Here is a 21,797-nt window from a genome sequence, read left to right on the forward strand (position 1 = left end):
GGACAATACACATCTAGTGGCAGGTGACACAGTAAGTGACAAGCTGCATCTGGTGGCAGGTGACATGGCAAGTGACAAGCTGCATCTGGTGGTAGGTGTTGTGACAGCTTGCATCTGGTGGCAGGGGACGTGGTAAGTGACAAGGTGCATCTGGTGACAGGTGACGTGGCAAGTGACAAGCTGCATCTATTCGCAGGTGACGTGGCAAGTGACAAGCTGCATCTATTGGCAGGTGACGTGGCAAGGGACAATACACATCTAGTGGCAGGTGACACAGTAAGTGACAATGCGAATCTGGTGGCTGGTGACATGGCAAGTGACAAGCTGCATCTGGTGGCAGGTGTTGTGACAGCTTGCATCTGGTGGCAGATGATGTGGCAAGTGACAATCCACATCTTGTGGCAGGTGAAGTGGCAAGGGACAATCCACATATAGTGGCAGGTGAAGTGACCAGCTGCATCTGGTGGCAGGTGATGTGGCAAGGAACAATCCGCATATAGCGGCAGGTGAAGTGACCAGCTGCATCTGGTGGCAGGTGACGTGGCAAGTGAAAAGCTGCATTTAGTGGCAGGCTTCATGGTAAGGGACAATCCACATCAATCAAAGTCAGTCAGCCAATAAGAAGAGAAAAGAGCCGGACTACGACTCTGTGTTTAAATGGCTACACAGAGCTGTAACTTGGCTCGGGTGCTTCCATAGCTAGCTGCTTACTGTGAGTGCACTCAGCAGGAGGGAGGGGCCAGGAGCGCCAAAGAGGGACCCAAAAAGAGAAGGATCAGGGCTGCTCTGTGCAAATCCACTGCAACAGAGCAGGTAAGTAAACATCTTTGTTATTTCTAAAAAAAAAAATAAAAAAATAAAAAAAAAACAAGACTTTACAATCATTATTACATTCATTATTCCAAACTCTGCTGACAGTTCGAACAAGGCAGATTATACTAATAAACTAATAAAAAAGACACTTGCTTCACAATAGCAGGTGTTTGTATGTAAAGGGAGTGGCTGAATTATAATACATACTTCCTTGGTGGACTCAGGTTCCTTTCCAGGTTCACCGACATGGCCCATGACAGCATTTTTCTCTTCAATGTACTTGCTTGCGCTGACACCTCTTTAATACGTTCCATAATCTTTTCCCATACTCTTGGGACCCCCATGTGTGAGGTAGGTTGTGTCTCTCTCAGTGTATCCACCAGTGTTCCCTGCAATTTATACCACAGATTTGAAGAGAAAAGTTGTCTTATCTTTCATCTATTTTTACATATATGTAGGCTCAATTCACAAAGCTTGCACACCAGGATACGGATATTTTTTTTAAAAATGTGACAATCCAATGAGATTTGAACATCAGATGGCTAAAATATTTATTTTCCCCTGGTGTTTGTCTTTAATCTTGTGTTAAAGCTATGTTAATTACCGTAGTAGGAGATTATATATATATATATATATATATATATATATATATATATATATATATATATATATATATATATATATATACAGTACAGACCAAAAGTTTGGACACACCTTCTCATTCAAAGAGTTTTCTTTATTTTCATGACTATGAAAATTGTAGATTCACACTGAAGGCGTCAAAACTATGAATTAACACATGTGGAATTATACATAACAAAAAAGTGTGAAACTACTGAAAATATATTTCATATTCTAGGTTCTTCAAAGTAGCCACCTTTTGCTTTGATTACTGCTTGGCACACTCTTGGCATTCTCTTGATGAGCTTCAAGAGGTAGTCACCTGGCGCAGCACCCCATCACTCTCCTTCTTGGTCAAATAGCCCTTACACAGCCTGGAGGTGTGTTTGGGGTCATTGTCCTGTTGAAAAATAAAATGATGGTCCAACTAAACGCAAACCGGATGGAATAGCACAGGCCCGGACTGGCCATAGGGCACACCGGGCATATGCCCGGTGGGCCTCGGCAGCCAGGCCGACAGTTAACATGTCCCCATGCTCAGCTGCTTGGCCGGCCTCTCTGCGCTAAAATCGCGGCCGAATTCGCGGCCGATTTCCGCGGAGACGGCCGCATTTCTATTAGGCAGGTGTCCGGCCGGGTCCCCCCCCACACTCTGAGGCAGCGTCTGGGCTTCTCCCTGTGCTGGCATGGCTGCGCCGCTCACCACGGCAGGCTCCACAGCCGCCTCCACGGCCGCCGGCCAGCCTTCTGTTCTAGGCTTAGAAGGAAGGAGCAAGAAGGGCTTCAATACGTCAGGCCGGTCATGTGACTGTGAAGGGGGAGGATCTGCTGGAGGAGGCCTGGTGTCTTAAAGGGAGCTCGACGTCTAGAAAGGTAAGTGACACAGTATGGCAGCCTGCCAATGTTTTTTTTTTTTTTTTTTAATAGCTTGCCTGTCAATGTTTTTAATAAGCAGTTAAATAAAAATGCCTAAACGACCCTGAAATCTGATTGGCAGCTGTGGAGAAATACCTCCTGCTAGTAAATATATATTTAATTTCATTGATATCATGAGACTTTCAGACTTCATCAGCTTCTTCTTGCTAGTTGGATCACTAGCAAGAAGAAGCTGATAAAGTCTGCCAGTCTCATGATATCAATGAAATTATATATATATTTACTAGCAGGAGGTATTTCTCCACAGCTGCCAATCAGAACTTGCTACTATCACACTGGATCGGTGCGCTGTCGGCGGTAAAACGCCGCTGTTATTAGCGGCGCTTTACTGTCCTTTTTGTGGCGTTATTCGGCCGCTAGCGGGGCACTTTTAACCACCGCTATCAGCCAAAAAAGGGTTAAAACCGCCAATGGGCAGGAGCGCTTTAGGAGCGGTGGATACACCGCTCCTACAGCGCCTCAAAAGATGCAGCTGGCAGGACTTTTTTGAGCGTGCTTCCAGCACACCGCTACAGTGTGAAAGCCCTGGGAGACGCTTTTTCAGGGCGCTTTGCAGGCGCTATTTTTAGCTCTTTAGCGCCCTCAAAGCACCCCAGTGTGAAAGAAGCCTAAGTGCAGAATCATGAAATCTGGTTGTTACAGGTTACGAAACTCTCCAAACCAACCAGCAATGCTCTTGTACCCCTTTCACACTGGGTTACTTTGCAGGCACTATACCGCTAAAACTAGCACCTGCAAAGCGCCCTGAAAGAGCCGTTCCTTTCACTCCAATGTGAAAGCCAGAGGGCTTTCACACTGGAGCGGTGCACTGCCACTCCTTACAGCGCCTCAAAGATGCTGCTAGCAGGACACCGCTCCTAAAGTTCCCTTGACCATTGAAATCAAAGGGGCAGCGCTTTGCGGCCGGTTTTAACCCTTCCGCGGCCGCTAGCGGGGGTTAAAAGCACCCTACTAGCACTTTTCAGGCACTATTTTTAGTTCTAAAACGCCTGAAAAGGGCTGAAAAGCGCCTCTAGTGTAAAAGGGGCAAAGTGATGGTGTCAGAGATTGTGTGAGAGAAGGACAGTTCTTGTACCCAAAAGGCGTCCTGCATTCACATTGGGCCGATTTGGCATGCGATTTGACATGTCAAATCGCATACCAAATCAGCGGCTATAGCCGGCAATAGCACTGTCCGAATCAGTGTGTCATCGACTTTGCAGCGCCGCACCAATTCCCAAAAGAAGTTCCTGTACTACTTTTGCCGACTTCGGGGGCAATTTGAATAGACAAATCTTCCCCCAAAGTCAGACTGCATTGCCGGTTTGAAATTGTGCGAGTTCATCTGAACTCGCATGATTTCAAACCGGCAATGCAATGCAGTCCGACTTTGGGACACCTTTTGGGTATATATATATATATATATATATATATATATATATATTATATATACACACACACATACATATACACACATATATATATACCCCCTCCCACCGCCGCCTTCACCAGGCTCTCCTGTGTGAGTGGGCAACCCAGTAAGGATGCAACTGGTGGCATCCAGCTCTAGGCACACAGTGAGAGGAACTGATCTTATTCCTCTTACCTTGTGACGTCAGAAACAAGGAGCGAGGGTTTAGTCACTTCCTGTTCTGGCTCTTTGGTTACCTGGCCATTACCGATCAGACTGATTGGCTCCATTGGAGGCCAGAGGACAGATTTGATGTCTAATAGACCCCAGATCTCTCCATAAAAGAGGAACTGTCACGGCCCATGCTATTACAAGGGATGTTGTTCATGCCTTTGTAATGCCATTTTAACAGCAATATAGTTGATCAAAAAAAAAAAGTTGAAAAAATGACAAAAGGAAAAATAAATAAATGCCAATAGCACCACACATGTAAGGTATCGCCGCAAACATAGTGAGAGCAATCATTCTAGCACCAGACCTCCTGTGTAACTCTAAACTGGTAACTGTAAAGACTTTAAAAGCGTTGCCTATGGAGATTTATAGGTACTGTAATTTGGCCGTGTTCAATAGGCGGACGCAGGGAAATTGCCACTCCCGAGAGAAATTAGTTTTAGTTGCGGAATTTGGCACCAGAGAGTCTGAGCAGGCGGTTCAGCAGTGAGTGAGAGTCAGAGAGTGGGCGGTCAGCTGGTCGGCTCTGTGGGTGTGTGGGTGGCTGGCCAATCAACAAGCCAGCGGCCGGGGGAGCAGAGAGATGACATCATCTCTCACCGCCCCGTGCCCGCCTTGCATACCGGCAGTAATTTTCGCCCTCACTGTGCAGGCAGCAGGGAGATTACATCATCTCTCTGCTACCTGACTCTGACAAGCAAAACACCACCTTAGCAAGTGACAATCCGCAAGGTGTGGCAGGTGAGGTGGCAAGTGACAATCTGCATCTGGTGGCAGGCAAGTGACATTCCGCAAATTGTGGCAAGTGACAATCAGCAACAAGTGGCAGGTGACATGGCAAGTGACAATCCGCAACATGTGGCAGGTGACGTGGCAAGTGACAATCAGCAACAAGTGGCAGGTCACATGGCAAGTGACAATCCGCAACATGTGGCAGGTGACGTGGCAAGTGACAATCCGCAACTTGTGGCAGGTGACGTGGCAAGTGGCAATCCACAATGTGTGGCAGGTGATGTAGTAAGTGACAATCCGCAACTTGTGGCAAGTGACATGAAAGGGACAATCTGCAACTTGTGGCAGGTGATGTGGCAAGTGACAATCCGCAACTTGTGGCAGGTGACGTGGCAAGTGACAATCCGCAACGTGTGGCAGGTGATGTGGCAAGTGACAATCCGCAACTTGTGGCAGGTGACGTGGCAAGTGACAATCCACAATGTGTGGCAGGTGATGTGGTAAGTGACAATCCGCAACTTTTGGCAGGTGACATGAAAGGGACAATCTGCAACTTGTGGCAGGTGATGTGGCAAGTGACAATCCGCAATGTGTGGCAGGTGATGTGGCAAGTAAAAATCCGCAACTTGTGACAGGTGATGTGGCAAGTAACAATCCGCAACTTGTGGCAGGTGACGTGGCAAGTGACAATCTGCAACGTGTGGCAGGTGACGTGGCAAGTGACAATCCGCAACATGTGGCAAGTGATGTGGCAAGTAACAATCCGCAACTTGTGGCAGGTGACGTGGCAAGTGACAATCTGCAACGTGTGGCAGGTGACGTGGCAAGTGACAATCCGCAACATGTGGCAGGTGATGTGGCAAGTAACAATCCGCAACTTGTGGCAGGTGACGTGGCAAGTGACAATCCGCAACGTGTGGCAGGTGATGTGGCAAGTAACAATCTGCAACTTGTGGCAGGTGACGTGGCAAGTGACAATCCGCAACGTGTGGCAGGTGATGTGGCAAGTGACAATCTGCAACTTGTGGCAGGTGACGTGAAAAGGACAATCTGCAACTTGTGGCAGGTGATGTGAAAGGGACAATCTGCAATGTGTGGCAGGTGACGTGAAAGGGATAATCTGCAACTTGTGGCAGGTGACGTGGCAAGTGATAATCCGCAATGTGTGGCAGGTGATGTGGCAAGTAACAATCAGCAACTTGTGGCAGGTGACGTGGCAAGTGACAATCCGCAACTTGTGGCAAGTGACGTGGCAAGTGGCACACTCGGGGCTCCCACTGATTCGATATTATGGTGAGTTGAACCAATTAATTTTATATTACAAGGTAATAATAGAAATAATGCTCTTCAATCATCCTGATACCATAACAACCATGGTGCCATGATCATTGAAGCGCTAACATTAGTAATTTCCCTGATAAATTGCCCCCCCAATTTTGGTTTTTAACAAAATGGGCTGCTCAGCTTAGAATGCCCGGGCCTATTTTTTGTCCCAGTCCGGGCCTGGAATAGCATGCCGCTGCAAGATGTTGTGGTAGCCATGCTGGTTCAGTATGCCTTCAATTTTGAATAAATCCCCAACAGTGTCACCAGCAAAGCACCCCCACACCATCACACCTCCTCCTCCATGCTTCACGGTGGGAACCAGGCATGTAGAGTCCATCCGTTCACCTTTTCTGCATCGCACAAAGACTCTGGGGTTGGAACCAAAGATCTCAAGTTTGGACTCATCAGACCAAAGCACAGATTTCCACTGGTCTAATGTCCATTCCTTGTGTTCTTTAGCCCAAACAAGTCTCTTCTGCTTGTTGCCTTTCTTTAGCAGTGGTTTCCTAGCAGATATTCTACCATGAAGGCCTGATTCACACAGTCTCCTCTTACCAGTTCTAGAGATGTGTCTGCTGCAAAAGGTGGCTACTTTGAAGAACCTAGAATATGAAATATATTTTCAGTTTCACACTTTTTTGTTATGTATAATTCCACATGTAATAATTCATAGTTTTGATGCCTTCAGTGTGAATCTACAATTTTCATAGTCATGGAAATAAAGAAAACTCTTTGATTGAGAAGGTGTGTCCAAACTTTTGGTCTGTACTGTATATATATATATGTATAGTGATTAAGAAATAGGAGGGAATTCAGTAAACCTGCTGCGCCCCTTTTCTGTTGTTAATCTCTCTTGTTAACCACTTGCTTACTGGGCACATATACCCCCCTCCTGCCCAGGTGAAATTTCAGCTTCCGGCACTGCGCCGCTTTAACTGACAATTGCGCGGTCGTGCGACGTGGCTCCCAAACAAAATTGACGTCCTTTTTTCCCCACAAATAGAGCTTTCTTTTGGTGGTATTTGATCACCTCTGCGGTTTTTATTTTTTGCGCTATAAACAAAAAAGTACGACAATTCTGAAAAAAAAACAATATTTTTTACTTGTTGCTATAATAAATAGCCCAATTAAAAAAAAAAAAAAAACATTTCAGTCTAGGCCGATACGTATTCTTCTACATATTTTTGGTAAAAAAAAAAAAAAATCGCAATAAGCGACTGGTTTGCGCAAAAGTTATAGCGCCTACAAAATAGGGGACAGAATATTTTTTTTTATTATTTTTTTTTACTAGTATTGGCGGCGATCTGCGATTTTTATTGGGACTGCGACATTATGGCGGACACATCGGACACTTTTGACACATTTTTGGCACCATTCACATTTATACTGTGATCAGTGCTATAAATATGCACTGATTACTGTATAAATGTGACTGGCAGGGAAGGGGTTAACACTAGGGGGCGATCAAGGGGTTAAATGTATTTCCTGGGAGTGATTCTTACTGTGGGGGGAGGCGACTAACTGGGAGAGGTGACCGATCTGTGTCCCTATGTACAAGGGACACAGATCGGTCTCCTCTCTCCCTGACAGGACGCTGTCATTGTGAGAGCCGGCAATGAGAAATGATCTCATATGTTTACATATGAGATCATCTTTCATTGGCCAAACAGATCGCCTACCAAACGGCCACACCGTCGGGAAGTGGTTAATGTATTTCACCAAATTCAAGCATTTGCGGCACTGCGACTCGTGCAGCAAATTTACAGTAGATAGATAGTTCTAAAAATTTCCACTTTTACATTGTTGCATTGAATGCGCCAAATGTAAAAGTGGAGCTAATTAAGACCAACTCTTTTTTGGTGTACAGAGAAAAAAACTGGCTCATACAGATCTTGCAAAAGTGTCTAACGTAGCGCAGCATGAGCCAAATTCAAGTTCAAGTTCAAGTACAGTGGAACCTTGGATTACGAGCATAATCCGTTCCAGAAAAATGCTTGTAATCCAAAGCACTCACATATCAAAGGGAGTTTCCCCATAGAAGTCAATGGAAACAAAGACAATTTGTTCCACACTGACTTCTATTGCATGCAATACCGCATGTGGCCAGAGGTGGGGGGTGTCGGAGAGACTCGTAAATACTCAGAGACCGCTCAGATGCACTCGGAAACCCTCGGAAATTTAGTTTTTCTGAGTGGCTCCGAGTGTCACTGGCGCCCCTGCACCTCTGGCCAAATGCGGTACTGCACACCGCAGAGGCTTGAATCCTGCTTGGGTTGCAAGACAACACTCGCAGGATTTTTTTTTAATTACTCAGATTGCGAAAACGCTCGTTAACCGTGTAAGAGGTTCCACTGTACATGAATTTGGAGCATTCTTCACCACTTTTAGAACACAAGAGGGACACTATCGCAAATTCTGCCTGCTCAGTTTTTATGAATTCCAGGAATAGTGTTATATATATAAAAATGTTATGTGTATATTTTTAGAAAGCTGCATGACTTTGCCCTGATCCAGTTTGCCCATGCAGGAGGAGAACCGTCCTTGTTTTCTCACTTACCTTGAGGGCATCCGGATTTGCAAAATAGACATGTTCTCCCCACTTGATGCCAGTCCACAAGTCATAAATCTGGGCAGCAATATGACTAAGAGGAAGATAGCTGACTATAGACTCTTGCTGAACTTCTGCAGGCTGAATATCTCCAGCACGACTGGCATGGGCAGCTGTCCAGGTGATCTGAGAATAAGTAATGGAACTGTAAGCGGATGGATGGATGCCAAATGAAATGCATTACAGATCTTTAGGTCATATTACTGCTAAATCTTCCACTAAGGCAAATTAAATAAAGGCTCTGTGCCAGCATGAAAGACAATATAAACTTGCTAATACTTTTATGGTACTTTCTTCTATAAAACTTGTACAAGCGATGCAGGGAAGTAGAAGGATGAAGGGGAGAAGGGGAGGGTTCAGGTGCACAGTACAGATCACTGAAGAAAAACGTCTAAGTCCCAATAGTCATTCACCACTTCCTCTCAAGTGGGTATTGCTCACCCGGATAGTCCCCTCTCACCTGGCCTAGCAGCCGGGATGATGCACGAACAATGATCAGCAACAGTCTCTACCACAGACTGGTTATGAGCAAAACGAACAGTCCCGAATCCTCTGCCACACGATTTTAACACCCGAACTTCCAGCCATACAGTTAAAGAGCCTTTAAGCCGACTCGGCGAAACTAGGGTGACCACGTGTCCCGGATTGCCCGGAACAGTCCCGCATTTTTCAGGTCTGTCCCAGGTCCCGGGCGTCTTCATTCCAGGACAATACAGTGTATTGGAATGAAGCTGACACAGCCACCCCCTCCCCTCTATCTGTTGCCCCCAAAAAAGACCACCACATCGCCGCTTTACTCACTGACAGCACTTATCCTGGCCGGGAATGTATGGAGAGGCACAATCCCCGCCCCCTGCTTCATAAATCATAAATCCTACTTCTTGTGTCTAATCACAGCAGGGCAATGTAAAGCCAGCGGTGGAACAAGGTAAAATGGGTCATGGCCATTCAGGACAAGTGCAGTGTCAATGAGTAAACTGGTGATGCGGCTGCCTTTTTTGGGGGCGTGATAAGTTCTTCTGGGTAGAGCGCGCATCTGCTGCCCAAGCTGTGCTGTGATTCATTACAGCACAAGCTGATTTTTGGGAAGGGGGTCCCTGAATGGTCGTTTGGGAATGTGGTCACACTAGGCGAAACTGTGGGGTAACTTGCGCTGTAGATCCCCCTTAATAGGGTCAACAGGCATATCCCGAGACATTAGCCTTCCACTTGGTCTTCTCTAGGGCAGGTCCTCCCCTGGTTTCCTCCATTAAGTAGCTTCCTCTAGTAGACGGACAGCTTGGGATCTCTTTGCAGTTGTAGGCCACAGCCAGGATAGCTGGGCCTACTTGGTAGAAAGACAGCCTCGGGCCAACATGGCCCAGAGACGGAAAAAATCACAACGACACATACCTCACACCAGGAGGGCCACGAGGCGAGGGGCCCAAAAATTGGCGTCTGCCCCTTAAGTACCCCCCCCCCCCCCCCCAGCATGCCCAGCAGGGAGACCACTCCCACTCGGCTGTTCCCGGGAAAAGACACTCAATACACCATAGCCTGCCCGTGTTCCAACATTGGCCTGTGGTGGTATCGGCACCTACAGGCAACAGTGGGAAAATCCTATCAGGAACAGCCACAGCCAGAACAGAGGCTGATTTAGCATAAATCATTAAAGTCTGAGCCAACTATTGGCCCAGACACCCACTAAATTTAGCATAGCGCCTGATCAATGGGAACAGGGCGCTACATTTGCAAAATAAACAAAAAAAGGCCAACAATTTGGAAAAAAAATCCCACGTTTTTCTTTGTTTCTGTTATAACATTTTGCAAATAAGTAATCTTTCTTCATAAATTTGGAATATACTTTTTTTTAAATGAAAAAACAATTCACAGTTTTTAAAACATTTTTACATACTGTCACCAGTGCAGTAAAGCGTCATCATATAACTCAGGGATCCTCAAACTACGGCCCTCCAGCTGTTGTAGAACTACACATCCCATGAGGCATTGTAACACACTGACATTTACAGACATGACTAGGCATGATGGGAATTGTAGTTCCTGAACAACTGGAGGTCCGTAGTTTGAAGACCCATGATATAACTGGTGTGGCGATGGTCAGGGACACTGACTGGTGACAGTATGTAAAAAAAAAAAAAAAGAGGAAATAAAAATGAATATATATATTTTTTTATTACTTTTTTCCTTTTTTTTTAAATTTTTTTCCTTTTGTTTTTTTTTTTGTTTGTTTTTTACATACCGTGACCAAAACAATACAGTGTTACTCTGGGGAGGTAATCAGGATTTGTTTTTTTGTTTTTGATTGCTTCTAACTGCATTTTACAGTTATGACAGTAGAGACCTATAGAGTCACTTTTGTTTTAAAGACCCTGCCTGTCAGTGATTTTTTTAATGCTTGGGTTTACTACCACTTTAAGTTTTAGATCAGATATTCTAAGGAAGATTATATATATTTTTTTTTAAGTACAAAGCTTCTTCCAAAACATATTACCAGTCAGACTAAAATGTGCACAAAGCATACACCGCTCAGGCAAACAAGGTGCAATGTCTCCCCAGGTGCTTGCCCCGGCTCACCACCGTTACTGAAGTATGTAGAAGAAAGACCAAGGGGCAGATTCACATAGATTTAGAAAGGTGCAGCATATCAGAGATACGCTACGCCGCCGTATCTTACCTGGCTTTAAGTTGAATCCAGGAAGATTTAGCTCTGTAAGTTACGGCGGCGTAGTGTATCTCTTGCCACGTAATTCAATTCGGCGGGTAGGGGGCGTGATTCATTTAAATGAAGCGCGTCCCCGCGCCGATTGAACTGCACATGCTCCGTTTCGAAATTTCCCGCCGTGCTTTGTGCGAAATAACGTCGCAAGGACGTCATTTTTTGAACTTAGACATGACTTACGTCCATCCCTATTCATGGACGACTTACGCAAAAAAAATAATAATTCAAAATTCGACGCGGGAACGACGGCCATACTTTAACATGGCAAGTCTATCTATACGCCACAAAATAGCAGCTGTAACTATACGCCGGAAAAAGCCGACTAGAGACGACGTAAGAGATTTGCATACCCGACGCTGAAAACAACGCGAACTCCACCCAGCGGGCGTCGAAGTATTGCATCTAAGATCCGAAGGCGTACGAAGCCGTACACCTGTCAAAAATTACCCAAATGCCGTCGTATCTTGGTTTGAGGATTCAAACTAAAGATACGACGCGGGAAATTTGAAAGTACGCTGGCGTATCAGTAGATACGCCGGCGTACTTGCTCTGTGAATCTGGCCCCAAATGTGCATGTTCTCCCTGTGCCTGCGTGGGTTTCCTCTGGGTGCTCTGGTTTCCTTTCACACCCTAAAAACATACTGGTAGGTTAAAGCGGATGTGCCACTAAAAAAAAATATTAAAAGCCAGCAGCTACAAATACTGCAGCTGCTGACTTTTAATATTAGGACACTTACCTGTCCTGGAGTCCAGCGGCGTCCGCAGCAGAGGACGAGCGATCGCTCGTCACCCTGCTGCTCCCCCCTCCATCCACGGTGAGGAAACCAGGACGTGAAGCGCTCCGGCTTCACTGCCCGGTTCCCTACGGCGCATGCGCGAGTCGCGCTGCGCCCGCCGATTGGCTCCCGCTGTGTGCTGGGAGCCGAGTGTTCCCAGCACACAACAGGGGACAGACGGGATGTCAGAAAAAACCCGTCTTTTGCCCGTGACGTGTGGCCGGAAGTGGGTACAAATACCTGTCTTTAGACAGGTATCTGCACCCCCCTCCCCCCTGAAAGGTGTCAAATGTGACACCGGAGGGGGGGAGGGTGCCGATCAGCGCGACTTCACTTTAGGGTGGAGATCCGCTTTAATTGGCTCCTGTCTAAATTGGCCCTAGTATGTGTATATATTAATGTAAGCTATATGGGCCTTAGATTGTAAGCTCCTTGAGGGCAGAGACTAATTTGAAAGTACAATATGTATATGTAAAGCACTGAGTAAATTGACAGTGTTATCCAAGTACCTGTATTAATTAAATAAATAAATGTCTGAAAGTTTACCTTTCTTTTCCTGGATAGGGAGCAATGCTTGTATTAAACAATTACATACATAAGAGTCTACCTGGATAGGAGAATTTGACTATTATGTTTTTGTTTTTTTTTTCACCTACATTATCATGGCTCAGCATTACTCCTTTTGAGTTCCCGGTGGTACCCGATGTGTAGATAAGAACGCAGCATTGATTGGGCTTCTGTGAATTTATGATGTCATCCAGATGTTCCTCACTGATATCCTTCCCCAGTTCCAGGAACTCATCCCACTGATAATGACACAGCATCAGAAACATTATACAATATGCTAAGAATCATTATGTTACATGGAAGTGCCCCGACTTAGTTTAGTGGCAGCATAAGTACTAGCTTATGGTGAATAGGAAACATATGGCACTAAAATACAATATATGTTCCTGAAAAGCACATTAAAAGAAAACAGAAACATATGACTCCCCAACCACTACTTGTAAACCATTGTCATACAGTATCCAACTATCCATCAGCACTCAGATGACAGACATTCATTAAAACAGTGTAAAAAAATAAATAAATATTTTATATATATATATACAAACAAAACGACTAGCCCTTCCTAAAATCAAAGCACTTGTGGAGAGAAACTAAATGAAAATACACAGAGGGACTATAATCACCTCCCACTAGGACGATATAAAAAAAACAGTGATGGTAAAAAGCTGCCACCTTATCCCATCTACTGATAGGCAAATTTATAGCAATACAACATACAATGCATTTACAACACATTACATATCAAGGCGGCGCTACCTAAAAACATATATCTATATATGTATATATTTTCTAATAAATAAACACTATATCTGAAAAAGAAGATGGTGAAGATCATTAACAGGTAAGAAACAGAGACAAGAATCCGTGTTCAAATAGAAGCAAAAAAGATCCCAACAGCTTGAAATGCTCATCCTCTTCCACCAGAACCACCACTCGTGAAGATAATTCGGGGTCTAAATACAACCCTGTTGTAATTGCGCTTACCAAAAGGTACTGTATATACACAGCGTTGTATGAACTCAAAAATGCCTCTCCACTTCTTCAGATTGTACTTACAATATATAAAAAATTCAAAGGCAATACATCACATCACGTTGGTGCAGCGGGAGCATATCAGCGCGATGTTTCTGTGCCTCCGTAGTACAGCCAGACCCCCAAACAAACACACTTCCGTGTATCGCGATCTGCGTGATGACGTCACCTTACAGCCAGCTACCACAACCAACCCAGACACGTTTTTTTTTTTTTTTTTTTTAAAAGCCTATGGCGTGTGAACACACCCAAAAAACCAACCCAGACACGTTTCGTTGATCATGGACATCATCTGTGGGCATGGTTTAGTAGCGTTCACTGTCATGTTTATATGGGGCTTTACGCATAGCCAATCAGCTAAGAGAGAGGTGGACATCGGCCCTGATATCTCCTATTGACTCATATATGGCTAAACAACAGTTCTACCTTTACATACTCCCTATTGGAGCAACTTAGAACTGCAGTCAGCACATTCTCATAATGTTAACTCAGCAAAGTCTAAGCTCATAACTTTTTATCTAATTTGCATATTATGCAAAACTAACTGAATGGGATGTCGAAAAATTAACTAAATACATAAATACCAACAACCAGAAATTATATGGTAATCAACAATGAGTGGATAATAATAAAATAATAAAAATAAAGTAATGAAAATAAAGTAAAATACACTACAATAAAATACTGACTAATTAAAATAAAGTGAGATTAACACCATAACTTATGCATCTCCCTCTTGCCATACCATGTGCGTCTCTCAACAAGTTTAACATAGCAACCAATTTCATTATATTGTAGCAGCAAATATTAGTAATTTGTTTAGTGATTTTAGTAATCACTTATAAAACAGTTCACGCCTAATTCGACGTTCATACCCCTGGGCACTAATGTATGCATGTGAAATATCCAGCGTGTCTCTCGCTTGGATATTTCACGCACCAGATTTGAACCTCTCCAGTTGGGAAATACACAGTCAACTCCCCAAAATTTTAAACAGGAGGGATCCTGATTATAAAATTTCTTAAAGTGCAAGGACACATTGTGGTATCTAAAACCGATTTCTATATTATGTGTGTGTTCAGCAATCCTAATTTTTAACTTTCTTTTAGTACGGCCCACATACATAAGATTACAAGGACACTGTAACACATATACCACATGAGTGGAATTACATGTGATAAACACAGAGATGTTACAAGGGTTATTATTGCCTGAGGATACAAAATTCTGTTAACCCCCTAATGGGGTTATTAACCACTTAACAAGCGCTGCACTTTCTACACGAGTAAAAACCCTTCAATTGCCAAAACATACTCCTTCGCTCAGGGGGATCCAATACCTTCTGTACCACTTTATCTCCAAAATTGGGCGCTTTCCGATAAATAAATGGTGGAAATGTCGGCAATGAATTATGTAAAACTTTATCTAAACACAATATGTGCCAATGCTTTTTAAAGATTTTTTCAATATCCTTATATTGCGTATGAAAATTGGATATAAAACCCCATTCCTATCTGGGGTTAGTAGGGTGACTTCTATCTGCTAGACACATATCCCTTGGGGTGTCAACCAATTCACTTATAATCTAAATCTGGTTCTTTATAACCGTTCTGCATGAATCTCTCTTTAATTACTCTTGAATGTGTAATAAAATCATCATTGGTTGTACAGTTCCGCTTTACTCTCGTCAACTGGCCTTTAGGAATATTCTTAAGCCAATTGGGATGGTGACCACTGATAAGAGGTAAGTAACTGTTTCGGTCAGTGGGTTTAAAATAAATCGTAGTGACCAATGACATCCCCTGTAATATTACGTCTACATCTAGGAAGTGAATATGTATGAACTCATATTCTAATTTGATGATGTTCTTATTATCATTTAACTCCTTCAAGAATTCATGTAATGATAGCTCATCTCCTTCCCAAATGAAAAACAGGTCATCTATAAACCTCCTATAAAATAGGAGACCATCCCTCTTATTAGCGAACACTGATTTATCCTCCCATTCCCCCATGAACAGATTGGCAATACTTGGCGCAAATCTAGCGCCCATCGCCACTCCCTTCTTTTGGGAGAAGAACTCATGATTATACCAAAATTAGTTGTGGGCCAGGCAAAAATCCAGTGCCTGGCCCAAAAATACTTTCTGTTCATGGGGGATATCGTCACGCTGGCTCAATGCCCAATTCATGCAAAGCAGAGCGTTGTCATGTTGTATAACAGTGTACAATGACGACACATCTGCTGTCACAAAATATACACTGTTCTTCCCAGTCAAATCTCACTAATAAGTTGCAAAAAACTTTTAGTCTTTGAAGTAGGCTCTAGTATTTAATACACTAGCTTGAAGAAATGTATCCAAATATTGGCCCAATCTGTCCGTAACTGAGCCTATACTATTGACAATGGGACGAGGAGGAGGTTTTGCTGAATGCTTATGCACCTTAGGCGGTGTATATATAGTAGGAACTCTACAAAAACTTGGTGATCATACGCAATATAAGGATATTGAAAAAATCTTTAAAAAGCATTGGCATGTATTGTGTTTAGATAAAGTTTTACATAATTCATTGCCGACACTTCCACCATTTATCGCCCAATTTTGGAGATAAAGTGGTACAGAAGGTATTGGATCCCCCTGAGCGAAGGAGTATGTGTTGGCAATTGAAGGGTTTTTACTCATGTAGAAAGTGCAGCACATGTTTAGTAGTTAATAACCCCATTAGGGGGTTAACAGAATTCGTATCCTCAGGCAATAATAACCCTTGTAACATCTCTGAGTTTATCACATGTAATTCCACTCATGTGGTATATGTGTTACAGTGTCCTTGTAATCTTATGTATGTGGGCCGTACTAAAAGAAAGTAAAAAATTAGGATTGCTGAACACATACATAATATAGAAATCGGTTTTAGATACCACAATGTGTCCTTGCACTTTAAGAAATTTCATAATCAGGATCCCTCCTGTTTAAAATTTTGGGGGGTTGACTGTGTATTTCCCAACTGGAGAGGTTCATATCTGGTGCGTGAAATATCCAAGCAAGAGAGTTAACATTATGAGAATGTGCTGACTGCAGTTCTAAGTTGCTCCAATAGGGAGTATGTAAAGGTATAACTGTTGTTTAGCCATATATGAGTCATTAGGAGATATCAGGGCCGATGTCCACCTCTCTCTTAGTTGATTGGCTATGCGTAAAGCCCCATATAAACATGACAGTGAACGCTACTAAACCATGCTCACAGATAATGTCGATGATCGACGAAACGCATCTGCGTTGGTTGTAGTAGCTGTCAGTAAGGTGACGTCATCACGCAGATCGCAATACACAGAAGTGTGTTTGTTTGGTGGTTTGGCTGGACTACGGAGGCACGGAAACATCGCCCTGATATGCTCCCGCTGCACCAATGTGATGTGATGTATTGCCTTTGATTTTTTTATATATTGTAAGTGCAATTTTAAAGGGGAGAGGTTATAAATAAAAAGTTTGTACGGTCTTACACTATTGTGGCTTTTTTACCTCCATATCTGAGCACCAGTCGCTGGATGCGTTTATGTACCCTTTTGAATCTGGGCATTTTTGAGTTCATACAACGCTGTATATACAGTACCTTTTGGTAAGAACAATTATAACAGGGGTATATTAAGACCCCAAATTATCTTCACGAGTGGTGGTTCTGGTGGAAGAGGATGAGCATTTGGGATCTCTTTTGCTTTTATTTGAACAAGGACTCTTGTTTCTACTGTTTCTTACCTGTCAATGATCTTCACTGTCTTCACTTTTTTAGATATAGGGCTAGATTCAGGTATAATTGCCTATCTTTAGGCAGGCGTAGCGTATCTCAGATACACTACGCCGCCGTAACTTAGTGAGGCAGGTACCGTATTCACAACGAACTTGCGTCCTAAGTTACGGCGGCGTAGTGTAAATGGGCCGGTGTAAACCCGCCTAATTCAAATTGTCCAGGCAGTGGGCGTGTTGTATTATAATGAGCCTTGACCCCACGTAATTGATGCTCCTAACGAACGGCGCATGCGCTGTCCGTGAACGTATCCCAATGCGCATGCTCGAAATCACGTCGCAAATAGTCAATGCTTTCGACGTGAACGTAACTTACGCACAGCCCTATTCGCGTACGACTTACGCAAACAACGGAAAATTTGACGCTGTCCCGACGTTCATACTTAACATTGGCTACGCCTCATATAGCAGGGGTAACTTAACGCCGAAAAAAGCCTTACGTAAATGACGTAAATCAATGCGCCGGGCGGACGTACGTTTCTGAATCGGCGTATCTAGCTCATTTGCAAATTCTACGCGTAGATCTACGCAAGCGCCCCTAGCGGCCAGCGTAAATATGCACCCTAAGATACGACGGCGTAGGAGACTTACGCCGCTCGTATCTAGGCCAAATCTATGAATCAGGCGCATAGATACGACCGCGCTCATTCGGACATACAACGGCGTATCTAAAGATACGCCATCGTATGTCCTTTATGAATCTAGCCCATAGTGTTTATTTATTAGAATATATATATATGTTTTTAGGTAGAGCCGCCTTGATATGTAATGTGTTGTTAATGCATTGTATGTTGTATTGCTATATATACATTATAAATTGACAATTTTTATTAAAGTTATTTTTTTCAATACAAAAATAGAAAAGTATAACAATCACTGGAAAGCATTCAAGCTTACAGTAGCGAACCAACATGGAATACACCCATAGTTCTATAACCAGGTGTTTTGTATATTCCTGAGGAACTAGGCAAACCAGCAGTATTGGATTCTTGAAATAGCTATGCCAGTGATTCCGAATCCAAAGAACTATGGCAAGCGCCTACTGGGTTAGTAGAAGAGAAGAAGAAGAAGAAGAAGAAGAAGAAGAAGAAGAAGAAAAAAGGAAACAAAAAGAGAAGATGTATAAATAGTGGACAGACAGAGCTCATCACTCCTGGGTTTAAAAAGAGCCGACCTCCTAAATGGAAGAAGGGCCTGATAGTCTCATGGAAGGTCTTCCCGGCGATGCCAGGGTTCTCAGATCAGCTAATCATGCCGTCAAGTACTCCATGATCTTCACATCCTTAATTCTGGCATAAAGGTCAGTTGGTGTCAGTGGTGTTTGTCTCTTCCATTGGAGGGCTATCAGGCATCTGGCCGCCATTAAAATTTGAGTGGCAAATTTCTTTGCTAACCTTGGCAATTTAGGTGGGAGTAGACCTAATAGATTTTTGGATGGAATGGAATGTCAACCTTTAATAACTGATGAAGGAGGTCCTGGACAGAGCACCAGTATGACTGCAAGGATGGGCATTGCCAGTAAATATGCATTAGAGTGCCTCGGTCTTTACGACACCTCCAGCAGCGGACCGAAGCCAATGGATATATAGCATGTAGGCGGAAGGGGGTCTTGTACCAAAAGAATGGTACTTTGTAGGCATTTTCCTTGTAGAGGGCGCAAATAGAGCTTTTGGCTGCTCAGGACCATACAGTTTGCCATTGTTCAGAGTAGTGTTCTTCTCCGACAGATTGCTTCCATTTATGCATGTAACTACGTTTATCTTGAGAATCTATATTGTATGAGTTTAAAACATTTGTATATATCTGTATATATCTGAGGTTAAATCATTCTGTGACGGGCCAGAGAGAATTATGTGTTAAAATAAATACGGCCGCCAGACTGGTGACTGGGAAAAAAACATGGGAATCAATCTCACCTTCGTTGAGAACCCTTCACTGGCTGCCAGTAAAAGACAGAATTGCATTTAAAGCACTCTGCCTGACACATAAGTGCATCCATGGGAAGGCTCCGCAATATCTTTGTGACAAGATAGAACCTCACAATTCGAATCGCGTTCTGCGATCCACCGACCAAAATCTGGTCAGGGTACCAAAAACCAAATACAAGTCAAAAGGAGAAAGAAGGTTTGCTTTTCAGGGTCCTAGACTATGGAACGCTTTACCAACCAGCGTTCGGTTGGAGGAAAACCACCTGACTTTCAGAAGACAGATCAAAACTCTGCTCTTTTGATGTCATGAGACACGAACAACTAGCGCCCAGAAGCGATTCAGTTCGCATGCGCCGCGCTTTATAAGTTTTTCATTCATTCATTCATTCATTCAAAATGGTGACAAATTGGAAAACTGGAGATTGGATGTAAAGGTTAAGGCCTAATGCTGAATTTGGAGGTAACCAAAAAAGGCGTTACAGGGCAGATCATGTTTTTACATGAGTTCCTTAAAAGAGAGTAGCACTCTTGTGACTGTGTTCACTTATGCCTTGTACACACGAGTGGAATTTCTGACGGAAAAAGTCAGACGGAAGCTTTTCAATCAGTTATTTCCGTCCGTGTGTATGCCCCATCAGACTTTTTCTGTCGGAATTTACGCTCGTCTGGATGCAATTCCAACAAACTAAAAACTATGCATGCTCAGAAGCATTGAACTTCATTTTTCTCGGCTAGTCGTAGTGTTGTACGTCAACGCGTTCTTGACGGTCGGAATTTGGTGTGACCGTGTGTATGCAACACAGCTTGAGCGGAATTCCGTCTGAAACCGCCAGAGTTAATTATGACGGGAAAACCGGTCGTGTGTACAGGGCATAAGTGGCCATAGTGGAATAGATTCCTCTGTAACCAAGGAGAAATCATGCGGTGAGTGAGGCGGTCTGGCAGTTTGGGATTGTAGAGGAAAGCTGTCAGTTAAATATTATATTTTTGACAATATATAATTATTTAATACATCAGATTATAGTAGTGCACACATAGACACATGAAAGCAACTCTACAAAATATGCTTACAATACTACATACCGTGTATAGATCTAAGCGTTTAACCTGCAAAGTGCCTTTATACTGTACAACAGCTTTGAGATCCGGTAATTTATTCCATATCTGTAAACAAATAAATTATTGTTACCAAATTACTGATACCAACATAAGTGTTAGCACAAAGATCCTGCATTTGGCTGTCAAAGGAGATTAGGCATTAATGAAAATAAATGGCTGAGCCATAGCAGCAGTCAGTAATTCCCAAGGTCAAAGTACTACTGCTGGCGCCAAACACGCCTGGTCCATGTTATACAGAGTTGGATATTTTTTATTCCTATGAATGAAGCAATAACAGGGCTAATTCACACTAAACCAGGTGTTAATCTGTGTTGACGTCTGTCTTTGATAACTTAAAGTGATTGTAAAGTCTTGTTTTTTTTCTATAAAAAACATGTTATACTTACCTGCTCTGTGCAGTTGGTTTTGCACAGAGCAGCCCGCATCCTCCCATTCTAGGGTCCCTCTTCTGTGCTTGTGGCCCCTCCCTCCTGTCAAGTTCCCCCACAGCAAGCAGCTTGCTATGGGGGGCACCCTAGCTGAGTTACAGCTCCCTGTGTCCATTCAGACACAGAGCCACACCCCAGTCCCGCCCCCTCTCTCTCCCGATTGGCTGACTGACTTTGGTTGACAACATCAGTAGCCAAATGGTTCCGCTGCTGTGTCTCAGACAATGAAGAGGGAGAGTTTCGGATGGCCGAGACACTAGTGGATATCGCTTGACAAAGATAGGGCTCAGCTAAGTATTAGGGGAGCCGAGGGTGGCTGTTGCACACAAAAATCTTTTTATCTTAAAGGAGTTGTAAAGGGGAAAAAAAATTTGACTAAAATTTATGTCTGCAAGGTAGACAGACAGAATAGTGTAATGATTCTGTTAAAAAACGAGTAAATACCTATTACATTTCTTCATCTATATCACCTCCTGCATTCTAGTTTCTGTTCTCTCATTCACTTCCTGGTTTGCATCGCTCGTTCATGTAAGAACTACATTTCCCAGTATGAATTGCGGCACGCCCAGTAATTCACACCTCCTTCAAGTCTCTAACACGTAGAGAGCATCCTGCCACATAGATGTAGTTCCCAGGAGGGGGTGAGCATGTTACTGACCACCACAGTAAACCCTCCCGTCACGGTGGTCAGTAAAATCAGACAAGCAGGAAGTGAACAGAGAAGAAATAGAGCAACTTCTGAGCAAAAACAAACAATGAGGAAGT

The 21,797-nt window shown here is 43.5% G+C and overlaps 1 protein-coding gene across 1 annotated transcript in view; it reads right to left on the minus strand.

Moving 5' to 3' along the window:
* ACSBG1 (acyl-CoA synthetase bubblegum family member 1) overlaps window positions 1-21,797 on the minus strand; it is a 96,322-nt gene that overhangs the window by 18,842 nt on the left and 55,683 nt on the right. The window contains exons 7-10 of the mRNA XM_040343089.1: window positions 20,569-20,649; window positions 12,809-12,958; window positions 8,607-8,783; window positions 1,021-1,202 (exon numbers count right to left, since the gene is read on the minus strand). Coding sequence (XP_040199023.1) covers window positions 1,021-1,202; window positions 8,607-8,783; window positions 12,809-12,958; window positions 20,569-20,649 — 590 coding nt within the window. The remainder of the gene's footprint in view (window positions 1-1,020; window positions 1,203-8,606; window positions 8,784-12,808; window positions 12,959-20,568; window positions 20,650-21,797) is intronic.

This window comes from Rana temporaria, chromosome 3, assembly GCF_905171775.1.
Source record: "Rana temporaria chromosome 3, aRanTem1.1, whole genome shotgun sequence".
In the NCBI taxonomy this organism is placed as follows: Eukaryota; Metazoa; Chordata; class Amphibia; order Anura; family Ranidae; genus Rana; species Rana temporaria.